At 53.3% G+C, this 14,114-nt stretch overlaps 4 protein-coding genes across 4 annotated transcripts; 3 read left to right on the forward strand and 1 right to left on the reverse strand.

Moving 5' to 3' along the window:
* Positions 1-2,148: 2,148 nt before the first annotated feature.
* On the forward strand, positions 2,149-4,377 carry BO72DRAFT_173689 (sugar porter family MFS transporter). Its single transcript, XM_040939406.1, has 5 exons — positions 2,149-2,547; positions 2,614-3,350; positions 3,405-3,456; positions 3,507-3,857; positions 3,911-4,377. Exons 1-5 carry the CDS (start codon positions 2,380-2,382, stop codon positions 4,199-4,201), a joined length of 1,599 nt encoding a protein of 532 aa, XP_040799292.1. The 5' UTR covers positions 2,149-2,379; the 3' UTR covers positions 4,202-4,377.
* A 795-nt stretch (positions 4,378-5,172) lies between these two features.
* On the reverse strand, positions 5,173-5,736 carry BO72DRAFT_173726 (uncharacterized protein). The gene has a single exon (XM_040939407.1). The coding sequence runs from the start codon at positions 5,603-5,605 to the stop codon at positions 5,306-5,308; it is 300 nt and encodes a 99-aa protein (XP_040799293.1). The 5' UTR covers positions 5,606-5,736; the 3' UTR covers positions 5,173-5,305.
* Positions 5,737-5,866: 130 nt separating this feature from the next.
* On the forward strand, positions 5,867-7,759 carry BO72DRAFT_382675 (MFS transporter; the record flags this gene model as incomplete). The annotated part of the gene is made up of 3 exons (XM_040941481.1): positions 5,867-6,253; positions 6,310-6,699; positions 6,752-7,759. 3 exons carry the CDS (start codon positions 5,867-5,869, stop codon positions 7,757-7,759), a joined length of 1,785 nt encoding a protein of 594 aa, XP_040799294.1.
* A 3,642-nt stretch (positions 7,760-11,401) lies between these two features.
* BO72DRAFT_513622 (intradiol ring-cleavage dioxygenase) lies at positions 11,402-13,193 on the forward strand. The gene is made up of 5 exons (XM_040949480.1): positions 11,402-11,829; positions 11,892-12,047; positions 12,104-12,246; positions 12,312-12,477; positions 12,582-13,193. The coding sequence occupies exons 1-5, from the start codon at positions 11,580-11,582 to the stop codon at positions 13,058-13,060; spliced, it is 1,194 nt and encodes a 397-aa protein (XP_040799295.1). The 5' UTR covers positions 11,402-11,579; the 3' UTR covers positions 13,061-13,193.
* The last annotated feature ends 921 nt before the right edge of the window (positions 13,194-14,114 follow it).

Here is a 14,114-nt window from a genome sequence, read left to right on the forward strand (position 1 = left end):
GGGGCGGAAAGGAGCGTGGGTGACAGAGAGAAACAGAATGTGTGTGTGTGCCACACGGCAAAAACCCAGCCAAGACACGAGGTGGCGCGAATACGCCCAATGAGGTCTGTTCCACGGTCTTGGGAGGGAAAATGCCCTTCGTATCCTGCTGGTAGTCTACGGAGTAGGTAGGCTATTTGTAGCGGGATCACAGTACCACCTTAGCTTACAGTAATGGTATGAGTGCATGTTATTGTTGACTGTCATATTCCTTTGCTACCTAACGCAAAACACTCACCGGAACCGATCCATGGATTGGAAGTTTGGGAGAAGTGCACGGGATTCAACTCCGAATTTTCTCTTCCCCCCCGCATTTGAAAGGAACGGGGGAGGGACCAACAACAAACCTGGGGGGGAGGAGGAGGAGGAGTGAGAGGAGGAGGGGGGAAAGTCGGGTAGGTGGTGCCAAGGGGGGGAAAACAGAGAAAAAAGATAAAAAAAAAAAACTGCTGCTGCGGGTGCAACCTTTGTAATTGCCAAGTCTCTTGGCATGTCACCCCTCTCCCGATTCTCTCACTCGCTTCTGGGCCTGCTGTGCTCTCCGCGACCTGAACCCCACCCCAGGCAGTGGCGATACCCTCGTCTACCACCCCAGATCCTAGATACGTGTACTACTACTCCCATGCACACCACGTCGGTCAGATCCGATCGATTAATGACAAAGAAGCTAAGATGTCAGAAGGCAAATTTCAAAGTCAAATCCCAAAGTCAAGAGGTTACAGAGCATCTCAATGGTAAGGTAAATCGAATTTGGCAGTGGTTGGTCAGTGGTGGTCAGACGCAAGTTGTTTCCCGGGGGCTTCAGGCTGGGCTGGGCTTGGGGTTGCAGTTTCCAGGTCTGGGCATTTCGCTTACCTGAAAAATTCAACCCCGGATTGGAACTCGTGATGCGGGACGAGGGAAGTGAGAGGAGAGTCTGACTGTCTGAGACGAGACTAGACCAGTCACTAAAGTACCTGAACCCCGGGCTGGAGCTGAAGTCGGTTAGCCCCGACCCAGCGCCTAACCTTAAAATCCAGCATTGTTCACCCAATCCCTCCCCGTGCTGGTGGAGACCTCATTCTTGAATTCCCCCCCCCAGACGGCACACGTGGTAGGGGAAAATTTCCGACCCCAGCTCGCTCCACCCAATCACCGCGGTGGTTCTTCAAGCGACGAGAGGGCCTTGCCCGAGTGGCTCGCCGGTTATGACCCGAGCCTTTCGTTGGCTGGAACAATAGAGTTGGAACTTGGAGGGAGAGGGAGAGAGATTGGAAGAGAACAGACAGACAGACAGACAGTCAGTCAGTCAGTCAGCCAGCCCGAGGCACCTCCCGCCTGGCACATGGTTGACGCCTTTTGACTGAATCGGGATCTTACCCCGTACTACTGCTCTGGAGTACTACTACTACTACCCCAAACTACTGCTGCAGAACCTACTCTTCCCACTTAGTGAGCATACCCTGCATTTACTCCATGGGTGTACGGGAGTACTGTATATAGTGTCTCGCTGGTTGGGCTGGCCTGACTAGAACTAATCAGAGTATAGTAGGTCAGCCTTAAACCAGTGACAACTAGTAACAACCATGCTTACGGTCGTACCATATGCGGCTGGAAGAAAAAAAGAAAGAGAACCACCCCCCCCCCCCCCCCATCCACTTCCAAGTACTGTACTTGACAAAGTGGATACTGAAACACAAACCCAGGGTTGGACTCCCTCGGCTCCAAAACTGGACTCGGGAGCGGTGGTCATCGAGAAGGTATGCGAAGAGCAACCTAGACCCTAGACTGGTCAATTTTCGAAATATCCAGCTAGTGAGGGTCTGCTCGGGCAGTCCTCGGAACGATGGCAAATCGCTGAAGATGGCGGCGTTGACCGAGGAAAGGGTCCATTCCTAATCGGGGCAAGACGAAGGCAAAAAGAAGTCAAGTGAAGGGGGGAACTTGGAAGGAACGAAGACTCACTGACCTACTCACTTCACTGCACTCTCGCTCCATTCCCTCACGATCCCGACGGTTGGGGAAATCCCCGTGGGCAACTTCCATCCACTTTCTTCCCCGGGTCCGGGTCTGGCCCGAATGCAAACTTCTTCCCCTCTCCCTCTTCCTTTCCCTTCCTGATCGGGGTTTCAGATTATAAAAACGCCTGCAGCTCCCCCCGGCCGGTTTGTTTGTGCATCTTCTCACCGCAACTCTCTTCCTTCTCTTCCTTCGACCTTCACACTTCTCATCTCTTGGTGTGTCTTGGTTCGACACCTGTGTCATACTTCTTTCCTTGCTGTGACTATCTCGCTGCCTATACCTTCTTGGTTTACATAGAGCATCACATCATCACAGCCTGCCCAATTCCTACCAGTCATCATGGCTGACGGCACGGTTAACGGCCAGCGGGTCGAGGCCCCCGTCACAGTCAAGGCCTACTTGATGTGTGCCTTTGCTGCCTTTGGTGGTATCTTCTTCGGTTATGACTCCGGTTATATCAGTGGTGTCATGGGCATGCGCTACTTTATCGAACGCTTCGAGGGTCTGGTATGTGGTTCTGCCTCTGCGATCCCCATCCACTCCGTCACGCGACACTAACCCCAGCTGGCTTAGGATTATGCTACTACCCCCACCGATAAATTCGTTTTGCCCTCCTGGAAGAAGTCTTTGATTACCTCAATTCTCTCTGCTGGAACTTTCTTTGGTGCTCTCATCGCTGGTGACTTGTCTGACTGGCTCGGTCGTCGGTTCACCATCATCAGCGGCTGTGGTATCTTCATTATCGGTGTCATCTTGCAGACAGCTTCCAGCAGTGTCGCTCTGTTGGTGGTAGGCCGTCTCATTGCTGGTTTTGGTGTCGGTTTCGTTTCCGCCATCATCATCTTGTACATGTCCGAGATCGCCCCTCGCAAGGTTCGTGGTGCCATTGTGTCAGGATACCAGTTCTGTATCACCATCGGTCTCATGCTGGCTTCCTGTGTCGACTACGGCACGGAGAACCGTACCGACTCGGGCTCCTACCGCATTCCTATTGGTCTCCAGATCGCCTGGGCTTTGATTCTCGGCATCGGCCTTTTCTTCTTGCCTGAGTCGCCCCGTTACTTCGTCAAGAAGGGTAACCTTCACAAGGCCGCTGAGGTCCTGGCACGTGTCCGCGGCCAGTCTCAGGATTCCGACTACATCCGGGAGGAGCTTGCGGAGATTGTCGCCAATCACGAGTATGAGATGCAGGTTATCCCTCAGAGTGGTTACTTCAACAGCTGGTTCAACTGCTTCCGTGGTAGCCTCTGGACTCCCAACAGCAACCTTCGCCGGACTATTCTGGGTACCTCCCTGCAAATGATGCAACAGTAAGCTTTCCAGTACGCTTTGATTATCTGAATCTCTCATACTGACTTGCCTAGGTGGACTGGTGTCAACTTCGTGTTCTACTTCGGAACTACCTTCTTCCAGTCGGTGAGTTTGCTCCGTTCCCTAACCATGAGCTTTTCTAACATGGCCGATAGCTTGGAACCATTGACAACCCCTTCCTCATCAGCATGATCACGACTATTGTCAACGTCTGCTCGACCCCCATCGCCTTCTACACCATTGAACGCATCGGTCGCCGTCCACTTCTCCTGTGGGGTGCTCTGGGCATGGTCATCTGTCAATTCATCGTCGCTATCGTCGGTGTCACTGACGGTGGTAACAAGTCGGCCGTCAGTGCTATGATTTCGTTCATCTGTATCTACATCTTCTTCTTTGCCTCTACTTGGGGACCTGGTGCTTGGGTCGTGATCGGTGAGATTTTCCCTCTGCCCGTTCGGTCGCGCGGTGTGGCTCTGTCGACCGCCTCTAACTGGCTCTGGAACTGCGTAAGTTTTCAACCCCGATGTGCCTTGGCTTCGTGCGTCTAACCCCTTACTAGATTATTGCCGTCATCACCCCCTACATGGTCGACAAGGACAAGGGTAACCTGGGTGCCAAGGTGTTCTTCATCTGGGGTTCCCTGTGCGCATGTTGCTTCGTCTACACCTACTTCCTCATCCCAGAGACCAAGGGTCTCACCCTGGAGCAGGTTGATAAGATGATGGAGGAGACCACCCCCCGTACCTCGGCAGGATGGAAGCCCCACGGCACTTTTGCCTCTGAGATGGGCATCACCGACAAGACTGTTGCCGAAAAGGCGGAGGCTGAGGTGATTCACCAGGAGGTTTAAGGGCACTGTGAGAGTCTGCAGGTGTTGGTAGTGAAGGTGGTGAGGCGCTGGTGTGCTTTTAGGAATTGGACGGATGAATACCCATGGGTTTACGCTTATGTACTAATGGTTCTAATTACTCACTTGCCCTTTGGGTGAGTGCAAATCTAATGACAGTCACTTGGTCATTTTTGATACTTGGCTCGCCAGTAAGTTTGAACTACGTAGTGTAGGACGTAGGAGGGCGCATTTTGCACAATCTCAGGAATAGCAATACCGAGAAAGAGCAAGTTCAATATAAACTCCATGATAAATCATGCATAGTATGCGATAGGCTTCCAAGATCGCCCTGACGCAACACATGGGAGACCGGGGCCTCGGGGACGACCAGCCTCAGTTGAATGTTGAACCTGGTTTTTGCTGCCTCTGCGGAGACATCCGGTCTGCTCTTCTATTCGGTAATTTCAACCTTACTCAATCTAAGTTTAATTCTATCTTGTTATACTTAAAGTATATAACGTTTGAATGCTGCCCTGCAGCTATTTGATCCATTCACTAGTGGTGTCCATACCAAACCTCGTGACCAGTGATTTTGCGAATTCAAAATAAGGCAGTTGATAGCGCCTAGTCAGTGTTTTAGGCCTGTCCAGTTTGATATCTCGATGTGTTAATGATTTGTTGTAGCTACATGTGTCTGCCTATCGTTGACGTTATCTTACTCCCTGTAACTATATTTCCAGGTGTCCTCGGATTGCTCGTAGTCAGACTGTCCCCAACGGCTTTTTTTCTCAGATTGCTTAACAAAATGCACTCGGCTTTGGAGAAAAGAGGGCTGTACATAAGAGGATCGAAGAGCTGAATATGCAGAGCAATTGTGCTAATTCAATGAGTTGAGCTGCGGAGGAAGATTGACCGGTGACGTAATGGAGGATGTGTCAGCCGGTACTTCTGCCTGACAACCAGGGCGGTGAGCCTAGCGGTGGTCTACTGAGACAGGCGGAGAATAAACCACGTGACGTGGTGCCGAGTTCCGAATAGCCGTATTCATCCAGAATGCTTCGATCCGGCCATTTCTCCAGCCTTTCCAATTCCCTGTTTGCGACTCATTGCTTTCGCTCTCCCTTATCACTTGGTCCACCCGCAACCTTCGATCATATCGACGTACATATGACCAACGCAGCCAGCAGTCACCGCAACAACGCAGACTCTTATCATTTCCCGGTTTCTAGCCTGTTTCGGCCAGCGTCGCCTCGGCCCAGGCCGCCTCGGGTGCAACGCATCTCCACCTCTTGCCTGGAAACAGTCACTCCACCACTCTGCAGCCAATAAGAAGTACACAATCATGGACTGCGGTTGCAAAAACTCATCACCGGACTTAATCTGTCTGTTATCACCGCACGTTGCTTGCTTGCTTGCTGGCTGCATAGCTGCCAATTGGGTCGCCGAATTCTCTTTTTTTCCCACTGTCGGGGTTTTCGTATCTCCCTTGATAGGTAGTAGTAGCGCTTATAACAATGGAGTGTCCCCAGATCTGTTGCGGCCCGCCGGTTTTTCTTACCCTTGGTGTGCTTCTCGAATTTTCCCTCTTTCCTTCTGGTGGCCGCTAAGCTTTCTTCTGTCCTCTTCTGGTTTCTTGGCCGCCAAGCAATACACCCTGACATGTGTGGGTGAGTTCATCTGGTGGTAATGTCCAAACCCGCTGCACCATCCGAGTCGAGTAGATCCACGCGGTCGAGATCCTCGTCCTCTTCATCTAGCACCGAGCCAGGCACCCAGCCACAGCGTCCATATAGGCTTGGGTCTTTCCGGCGGTCTAGCTCCAGGCACAGCACGGCACAGATTGATAGGGTTCATTCGGGAAAACATCTGGATGATCAGTCCGTGTACCACAGTGACCATGCGCTAGAGACGGACTCTGACGAAGATGGAGAGAAGAGCGATGAGCCAGTTGTGGAGGTCCGCGGTGGGATTGTGAATGAGCGAGATCGCGATCTGGAAGCTGCTGGCCCCCCGGCGGCGGCGGCGGCGTTGGAGAAGTCCAGGACGGCACGGTCTGAAAATGATCCTAAGCTGGTATGTGCTGCTCTTGTATTGCTCGGGATCTAGATAGTTGATATTCCTCTTATTAGGTGACATGGAATGGACCTGATGACCCCGACAATCCGAAGAACTGGCCAATGAAGAAGAAGTGGGCGGCCGTGGTCACGGTATCATGCTTCACTTTCATCTCGCCGGTGTCGTCGTCGATGGTTGCACCCGCGTTGACGGCTATCGGGTCGGACTTTCACATCACGGACGAGGTCACCCTCAGCATGACGCTGTCGGTGTTTGTGCTGGCGTATGCAGTCGGCCCGCTGTTCCTGGGTCCGCTGTCCGAGATCTATGGGCGAGTGATTGTGCTGCAACTCGCCAACCTGTTCTACCTCGTCTTCAACATCTGTTGCGGCTTCTCGAAGAACAAGGCTCAGATGATCGTCTTCCGGTTTTTGGCCGGCCTGGGCGGAAGTGCCCCGTTGGCAGTGAGTGCTGCATCGTGGCTAGGCATCGGTTGTGTCGCTAATTACGTGCTAGATCGGCGGTGGTGTACTCTCCGACTGCTTCAGACCCGAAGAGCGAGGCAAGAGTGTCGCTATCTACAGTCTAGCTCCGCTCCTCGGTCCCGCCGTCGGCCCCATTGCCGGTGGATTCATCGCCGAGAACACCACGTGGCGCTGGGTGTTCTACGCCACCTCCATCGCCGACGCCATGATCCAGTTCGCCGGTCTGTTCTTCCTCCGCGAGACCTACGCCCCGGTGATTCTCCGCAAACGCGCCCAACGCCTGCGTAAAGAGACGTCCGATGAAGCCTACCAGACGGAACACGAACGCGCCAACCGCACGCTGGGCGAGGTGATGCGGAGCGCTTTGATGCGTCCGTTCCGACTCCTCGGCACGCAGCCCATCGTGCAGCTGCTGGCGCTGTACCTCGCCTACATCTACGGCACCATGTACCTCGTGCTCGCGACGTTCCCGACCCTGTGGACCAGCCCGGAGTACTACCACGAATCTACCGGCATCGGCGGGCTGAACTACATCTCGCTCGGCCTGGGCTTCTGGCTGGGCTCCCAGCTCTGCGCCCCGCTCAACGACCGCATCTACCGCCGCCTCAAGGCCCGCAGCGGCGGCGTCGGGCGGCCGGAATTCCGCGTCCCGCTGCTGTACCTCGGCGCCGTGCTCGTGCCCGCCGGCTTGTTCATCTACGGCTGGACGGCCGAGACGCACCGCCACTGGATCGCGCCCAACATCGGCGCGATGCTGTACGGGCTGGGCAACATCATCACCTTCCAGTGCGTGCAGACGTACATCGTCGACTCGTACACGCGCTTCGCGGCCAGCGCCCTGGCCGCCGTCGCCTGCATGCGCTCGCTGGCCGGCTTCGGGTTCCCCCTGTTCGCGACCTACATGTACCAGGCGCTCGGGTACGGGTGGGGCAATAGTCTGTTGGCATTTGTGTCGATTGGGCTGGGGATCCCTGCGCCGCTTCTGCTGTGGCGGTTCGGCGAGCGGCTGCGCAAGATGAGTCCGTACGCTGCGGGATGAGTTTTAGAGAGATGTGTGTAGATACTGGGTTGGCCAGTTAATAAATGGTATACGTGTGATCATTGTGGCAGTATGTAGGTTTCCGCTGGAATGTAATGGCAATTTCGCGCATATCCATCTTGTACGCTTTGCTTGGCAAGGGTAAGTGTATTGCTTCTGTCACACCGTGGACGATGATTCTACAAGGTCAGACTGAAGCACTTGACCTCATTACCTCTTGTATAAGAGATAAGTCAGCACTCGCCTTGAATACTAGTATAGCCATGGGGATAAGGTAGTCATTTCCATGCCCGAGTCCAAATATGGAAGGAATCTTTTCGACCCGAGTAACTCGGAATTATAGCCAGCCGAGCGTACCCCCTCTCTCGACTGCTATATATATCTAGAAATCCACAGCCAGTAACATCTCACTCACTCGGACAGGAAAGCACTTAATACGCTGGGCAGATCAGTACCCAAGTAAGCATCACTCTTGCCGTTACTGTTTAACCAACTTGGCCAGTCAATCATTTCGTCTACAACCAGGTTCGTTTCCTCGGAGTGAACACCGACTTGGACCTTCTTCTCCTCTCACTAGGTGCTTCCCAGCAATACATGGTGCCTCCGGGACTCGGGCTCGAGGCATTCTCTCATTGCCAACATTGACATCGGAGCAGAGTCAATATACGTTGGAGAAGCCCGATCATGCTCCGCATCCATCTAAATCAGGATCTGGGGCTGATCCTGAGCCTGGCGGCGCTGTAATAGGAGGTTCCACATACCGGTCTGTTTTTGTCTATGCCCGATGCTCGATGCTCGATGCTCGATCCTTCTCTCGGCGCAGGTACGGTATGTATGCCCTGTCTGTACTCTTCACCAATTAGCATCTTGTTCAAGGGAAAAGAGGAGGTTTAAAGAGTCGAAAAAAGGAGAGAAAAGGGAGAGAACAAGGGAAAAAAAAAAAACAAAGAAAAAGATGTTTAAATTCGACAAGTCTTCTGGGCCAGGATCCATCGTGCCAGTTGATCAGCAAGGCGTATAGACGGTTACCAGGGAGCAGTTCCCGCTCACTCTATGATATTAGAGTTGGATGTGGCTAGTGGCGACGCGCTCTACTGTCCTCGACGCTGTGTCCAATGCTGGCCACTGTCGAAGTGCATTATACACATATACTCTACTTTGCTCAAAATGTGTTACTTGGACGGGATTGATCAACTCAACTCGAGAGCCCAGGCTGCTTTCCGAGGATGACCCACGTGTGTTGAAGAAAGTGTGGAATTTGGAAGGAATAGAGAGCCCAAGTGAAGATCAAGTTGCTCGGGTCCAAAGCATTCCATAAATGGATTGGCGGGTTCCTGCCGCTGAGCTGTGTATTTTTTAACGCTGGGAAGAGCCGGTCCTGACAGGGGAGCCAGGCCAGAAAGAATTATTTTATCATATACTGTTTGCTGCGCGACCAAAGGAATCTCGGAGATGGAAATTCTCCTCTGTCACCGTTAGACACGAAGAAGATTTATGGTTTCTTTTTTTTCATTTTCTTTCTTTCTTTCTTTCTTTCGTTCTTTCTTTCTTTTTTGATTTGGAGTCGAGATATCGATTGGAACAATAAATCGACTTTCGTATCCTGAAATATTAAAGGTTCTATCTGTTAAATCCATAGTGAAGCCTTTAGTTGCTATTGGTCAAGTAGATAAAGTCCTATGACTCCAAGTACAGAGCTTTAGTGCCGAAAAATTACACTATAACTTGGCATAGCAGCGTCGACTTACTCCGTGGGCTGGGATTAGGCCTCGGGATAGCCGATGAAGCTACGCCTCTAGCATCCCACAAGCTTCTGGTCACAGAACCAGGCTTATCTCGTAGTTGAATGCTTCATTGACCTGATTTGATCCTAGCTCTTCGTTGCATAGATAATGTGATACGTGTAGCCAAGGATGACTACGTCTTCGGCAGGTCTGTCGTTTCTAGATGCCGTTTTGTTTCTGTTCCCTTCTTCAGATCGAAGGTGGGACACCGAATGCTCCAAATCAGGGTCGACTGGACATCCTGCCTCGGCTAGGATGGACCCTGTTTGACTCCAATTCTTCCACCCTCCATCTCACGGCGTGACTGTTTGCAGTAAGTGATGGCAGACAAAACGCAAGCGTTACCTGGACCAGTATGCATGCATGCATGTTTTCTGATTGAAGAAATATACCCTGCTTTCCAATCCAACAATCACGAAGCAAATCCACGTGTCGGAGCACATATGAACTGCGTGCTTTCAATCACACTCATCTCCCCTCAACAGTCCATCCATACACAACCCCGGCCCTTCTCCCGATGAAACCAACCGAGCCAAGAGCCAACGTCACTGGAAAATAGACTTCCCGCTGACTCACAACCCTAAATCCGCAGGGTGCTGCATAATCTTCCTCATTTGTTCTGGGTGCGGTTACATAAACGCTGGACTTTGTTTGCTCCGCCCTGCCAAGGACAACCCCCGTAAATAAACAACATGTACGCGACCAGCTCGTTCATAGTACGTGTACCCGTGCAGATCATCTCCAGCAACCGAGGATATTCCACGAATGAGGCGGGGCAAATTACTCAGCTCCGGCGGGAGGGGAAAGAAAGAGAAAGGCTTGGCGCAGGGGGGGGGGGCAGCCAAATCCGCCCGGTGCATTGCCAAGACCGTTAGGGGGACGGGGGCTAGCCCTAGGGCCCTAGGGGCTCCGAGGGGTTGCAGAAGGATGGCGTAAGCTGGTGGAGCACTGCTGGTGAGTTGGGGTCAGGAAACAAGGGTCGTTGGTGGTTGGGTGTGTTTCAAACTTTATGGTTATGCTTATTTTCTGCCCATCTGTTTTCTTTTTTTTTTTGAGATGATTTTCGCGGTAGATCCTGGATACCCGTTTAACTGGTTGAAGGATGGAGTAGGTTTCTCTGTAGGTGGGATGGAGGATGCATTCCTGTCGAAGGCTGACGAGAATTTGAGAGTAGAAATCTTTTTGGATAAGGGTGCTTCACCCTGTTTGCTTCGATTTAGCACCAGGGCCCTAAAAACGCCGGCCGAAGATATTGTACCGTATACACAGTGCATACTGCAGGGTCCATCTTCCGCTGCCTCAATCTATCCATCCACTGATGAGACATGTGGCTGAACCCCAAAATGTCTTTGGCGACCAATCCCAGTCTCGTCGATTTTAAGCATGCCTGTCTGCCATCCGCTTACGAAACGGACCCTCGTGCCTGTGAGAGTGACCGGATTTGTTGTGCGAGAAGCGCGAGAGGGTGGATCCCGGCCGCGTCGTCAGCGGCCGATGATCCTACCCCGATTCATAACGGGTCTGGCCCGTTCCTTTGAGATCTTTGCTTGACTTCTACGGAGAGGAAGCGGATGAGGCAATCGATCAGATTTCTGAGGTCTTTCTAGCCTCCAAAGTGGTGATGTCTTGGCGGGGGGTTGTCCCCGCCGGCGGGTCTAACAGCACTTGTGCCAGCACTTGTGCCAGCTATCGAGCTAGCTACTCCGTAGTTTGCTAGCTAACTCGCTTGTTTGTCTACTGCGCCCTGTGTCTCTGTGGATGCGCGTGCGCATATGTGTGTGCTATATTCCTGTCAAATGCTATCATGTCGACTGCGCAAGACGGGGGTCCAGATGGCTTGCGTCAGCTGGGGCTGGCAGCGGCAGCATCACGGAGGAATGGTCAGTATCCGTGTCACTCCGAGGTTGAGAGGAAAAGGGCAGAAGATATAAAAGCGGGCGCTGGCTGCTGCATCTCATGAGAAGATAACAACAGCATCACATTCCTTCTTCCACTCACTCAGTCTCCTCTCTTTCTGCAAAGCACCCCTCGTCAGTATGGTTCGCGTTACTGCCACCGTGATTGCCGGCCTAGCTGGTCTAGCCGGCATGACCTCTGCCCATCCGGGCCACGACGTGCGCGCGGAAGCCGCGGAGCGTGCTGCCTTTTTGAAGCGTGCTCCCATGCACGCTCGCGGTCTGAGCCAGTGTGCCAGCAAGCTCAAGGCCCGTGGCCACGAGAGCAGCAATATCGCCCGTCGCCAGGCGACGCTGGATTCTCTGCGCCGTCGCAAGGGATTGTCCACTCGTACGCATGGCCCATCAACAGCTTATACTCAGGAACGAAGCATGCATGCTCACACTCAACAGGTGCACCTCTGCTCAAGGCCCGCGACCTGACCACTATCCTCAACACCTCCCACCTGTCCTCGTTGGATGTGACCGAGAACACTCAGGACTATGATACCTTGTTCGCCTCCAACGCCAGCTGCGTGCTCGGCCCGGACGTCACCCAGGGTCCTTACTGTGCGTGCTCCTGCCTCTTCACCCTTCAGCCATCATCCAACTGACAGTGTCATCAGACGTCAGCGGCGAATTGATCCGCAGCGACATCGTCGATTCCCAGGAGGGTGTCCCTCTGTACCTGGACATCCAGCTGGTAGACAGCAGCACCTGCGACCCCGTTCCGGATGTGTACATTGATTTCTGGCACTGCAACGCCACCGTACGCTTTCCCTACTTTCCCCCCTGGTCAAACTCATCCACAAGAAACTAAACCCGGCCAAATAGGGCGTCTACTCCGGCATCCAAGCCAGCGGCAACGGCAACTCGAACGACGCCTCCAACCTGGACGCGACCTTCCTGCGCGGCATCCAGCAAACCGACGACTCGGGCGTGGTGCAATTCCAAACCATCTTCCCGGGCCACTACACCAGTCGCGCGACTCATATCCACGGTGAGTTTGCTTGTCTGCCCTGTCCTTTACCCCTATTTTTAAAATCCCCCCTCAAAACCAAGCCCCCTTCCCCCCATACCCCCCATACTAACCCGCGCAAAAAGTCCTAAGCCACAACCCCAACACCACAACCAGCACCAACGCCAACGACACCCTGACGGACGGCCTGTACAGCACGACGGCCAACCACGTGGGCCAGCTCTTCTTCGACCAGGACCTGATCACCGAGGTCGAGGCCACCAGCCCCTACAGCACCAACACCCAGGAGCTGACCACCAACGCCAACGACTCCATCCTCTCCGAGGAGGCCGACTCCATCGACCCGTTCGTCGAGTACGTGCTGCTGGGCGACTCGATCAGCGACGGCGTGTTCGGGTGGATCTCCCTCGCCATCGACTCCGACGAGTCGTCCAGCATTACCCCCGCCGCTTATTATACGGCCGATGGGGGCGTGGAGAATGATTCTTCGTCCGATGGGGGTTCCGGTGGGGGTTCCGGTTCCGGTTCCGGTAGTGGAAGCGCGCCTAGTGGGCAGAGTTCGGGGGCGCCGGGTCAGGGACAGGGGCAGGGTGGTCGGCCTTGAGCATTGAAGGCTAGTTGGAGTGGGGGTTCGGGGTCGGGGATGACGGGTTTGGAGAGGGTGTAGTCTTTTGTTGGCTGTGGGTGTGGTTTGGTTGGTTTTGAGGAGGGGACGGGAAGGGAGGGGAAGAAGCTGCTGGTACCTGGGGCTTGATTTGAGGGTTGTTGTTGTTGTTGCTGTTGTTGCTTTTGTTCACTTCGCTTCGCTTGCTCCCTTCGTCTGTTTTTGATATGGATGATTGAGATTTTTGAATATATCATATTTTTTTTGGATATATTCTCACATTTGGTAGGGTGGGCGAGGTGTTATGCACATCATGCTGCTGCTATGTATACATCACCACACTGCGAGGTAAAGGTGCTCCACGGTCAAGTCGCTGCGGCAGGGAAAATACACTGCGCGCCCAAGCACGGTCCACCAATCCGATCGCAGGCCAGTCTCCCACCATTTTTTCGGTCAGGATATCTAGGACGAAGTGCTGTACAGTAGGTCTCTCCGCCTGATACACTAGAGAGCCTGCCATTTAACGGGTTTGTATCTTTGTGTGAGTCAATTTCCGTGAACTGGATGATGATGAACGTGGTGGTGCAAGCAAACTCAACGCAATAATACGATCAGTAGCCGAGATCCGACCCTGTCACTCACAGGCCTAATGCTTTACCAGGAGATCACTATATCAGGAATCAGGAGAGACCAAACCACAGCACCGCAGGACCCTATGGGACTTGTTCAACACCAGAAACCGGGTTTGGACCCGATGCATGTGAACTGACGTATCGGTGTACATGTGCTTGAAGTCCAGCTACAGATTGGCAAATCTCGTTGCGGCGATTGGCCTTCGGAGAGCTTAGCCGAGTAGACGCTCTCAACGCTTTGGGTTTTGAGTTAAGGGAAAAGTGTCCGACGTGAGGGGAGAGACTAGCAAGCACTGAGGTTTCCACCAGGAGGGCAACGGCTGGGAGCCACGGCTAGGGCGGAAGGGTGACAGCTTTGGGGGTGGGAGTGGACCTCCGGTTTGTCGAATTCAGAATTTGTGCTGAATGCTTGGGTCAATCGA

Source organism: Aspergillus fijiensis (assembly GCF_003184825.1).
Source record: "Aspergillus fijiensis CBS 313.89 unplaced genomic scaffold BO72scaffold_39, whole genome shotgun sequence".
Taxonomy (NCBI): domain Eukaryota; kingdom Fungi; phylum Ascomycota; class Eurotiomycetes; order Eurotiales; family Aspergillaceae; genus Aspergillus; species Aspergillus fijiensis.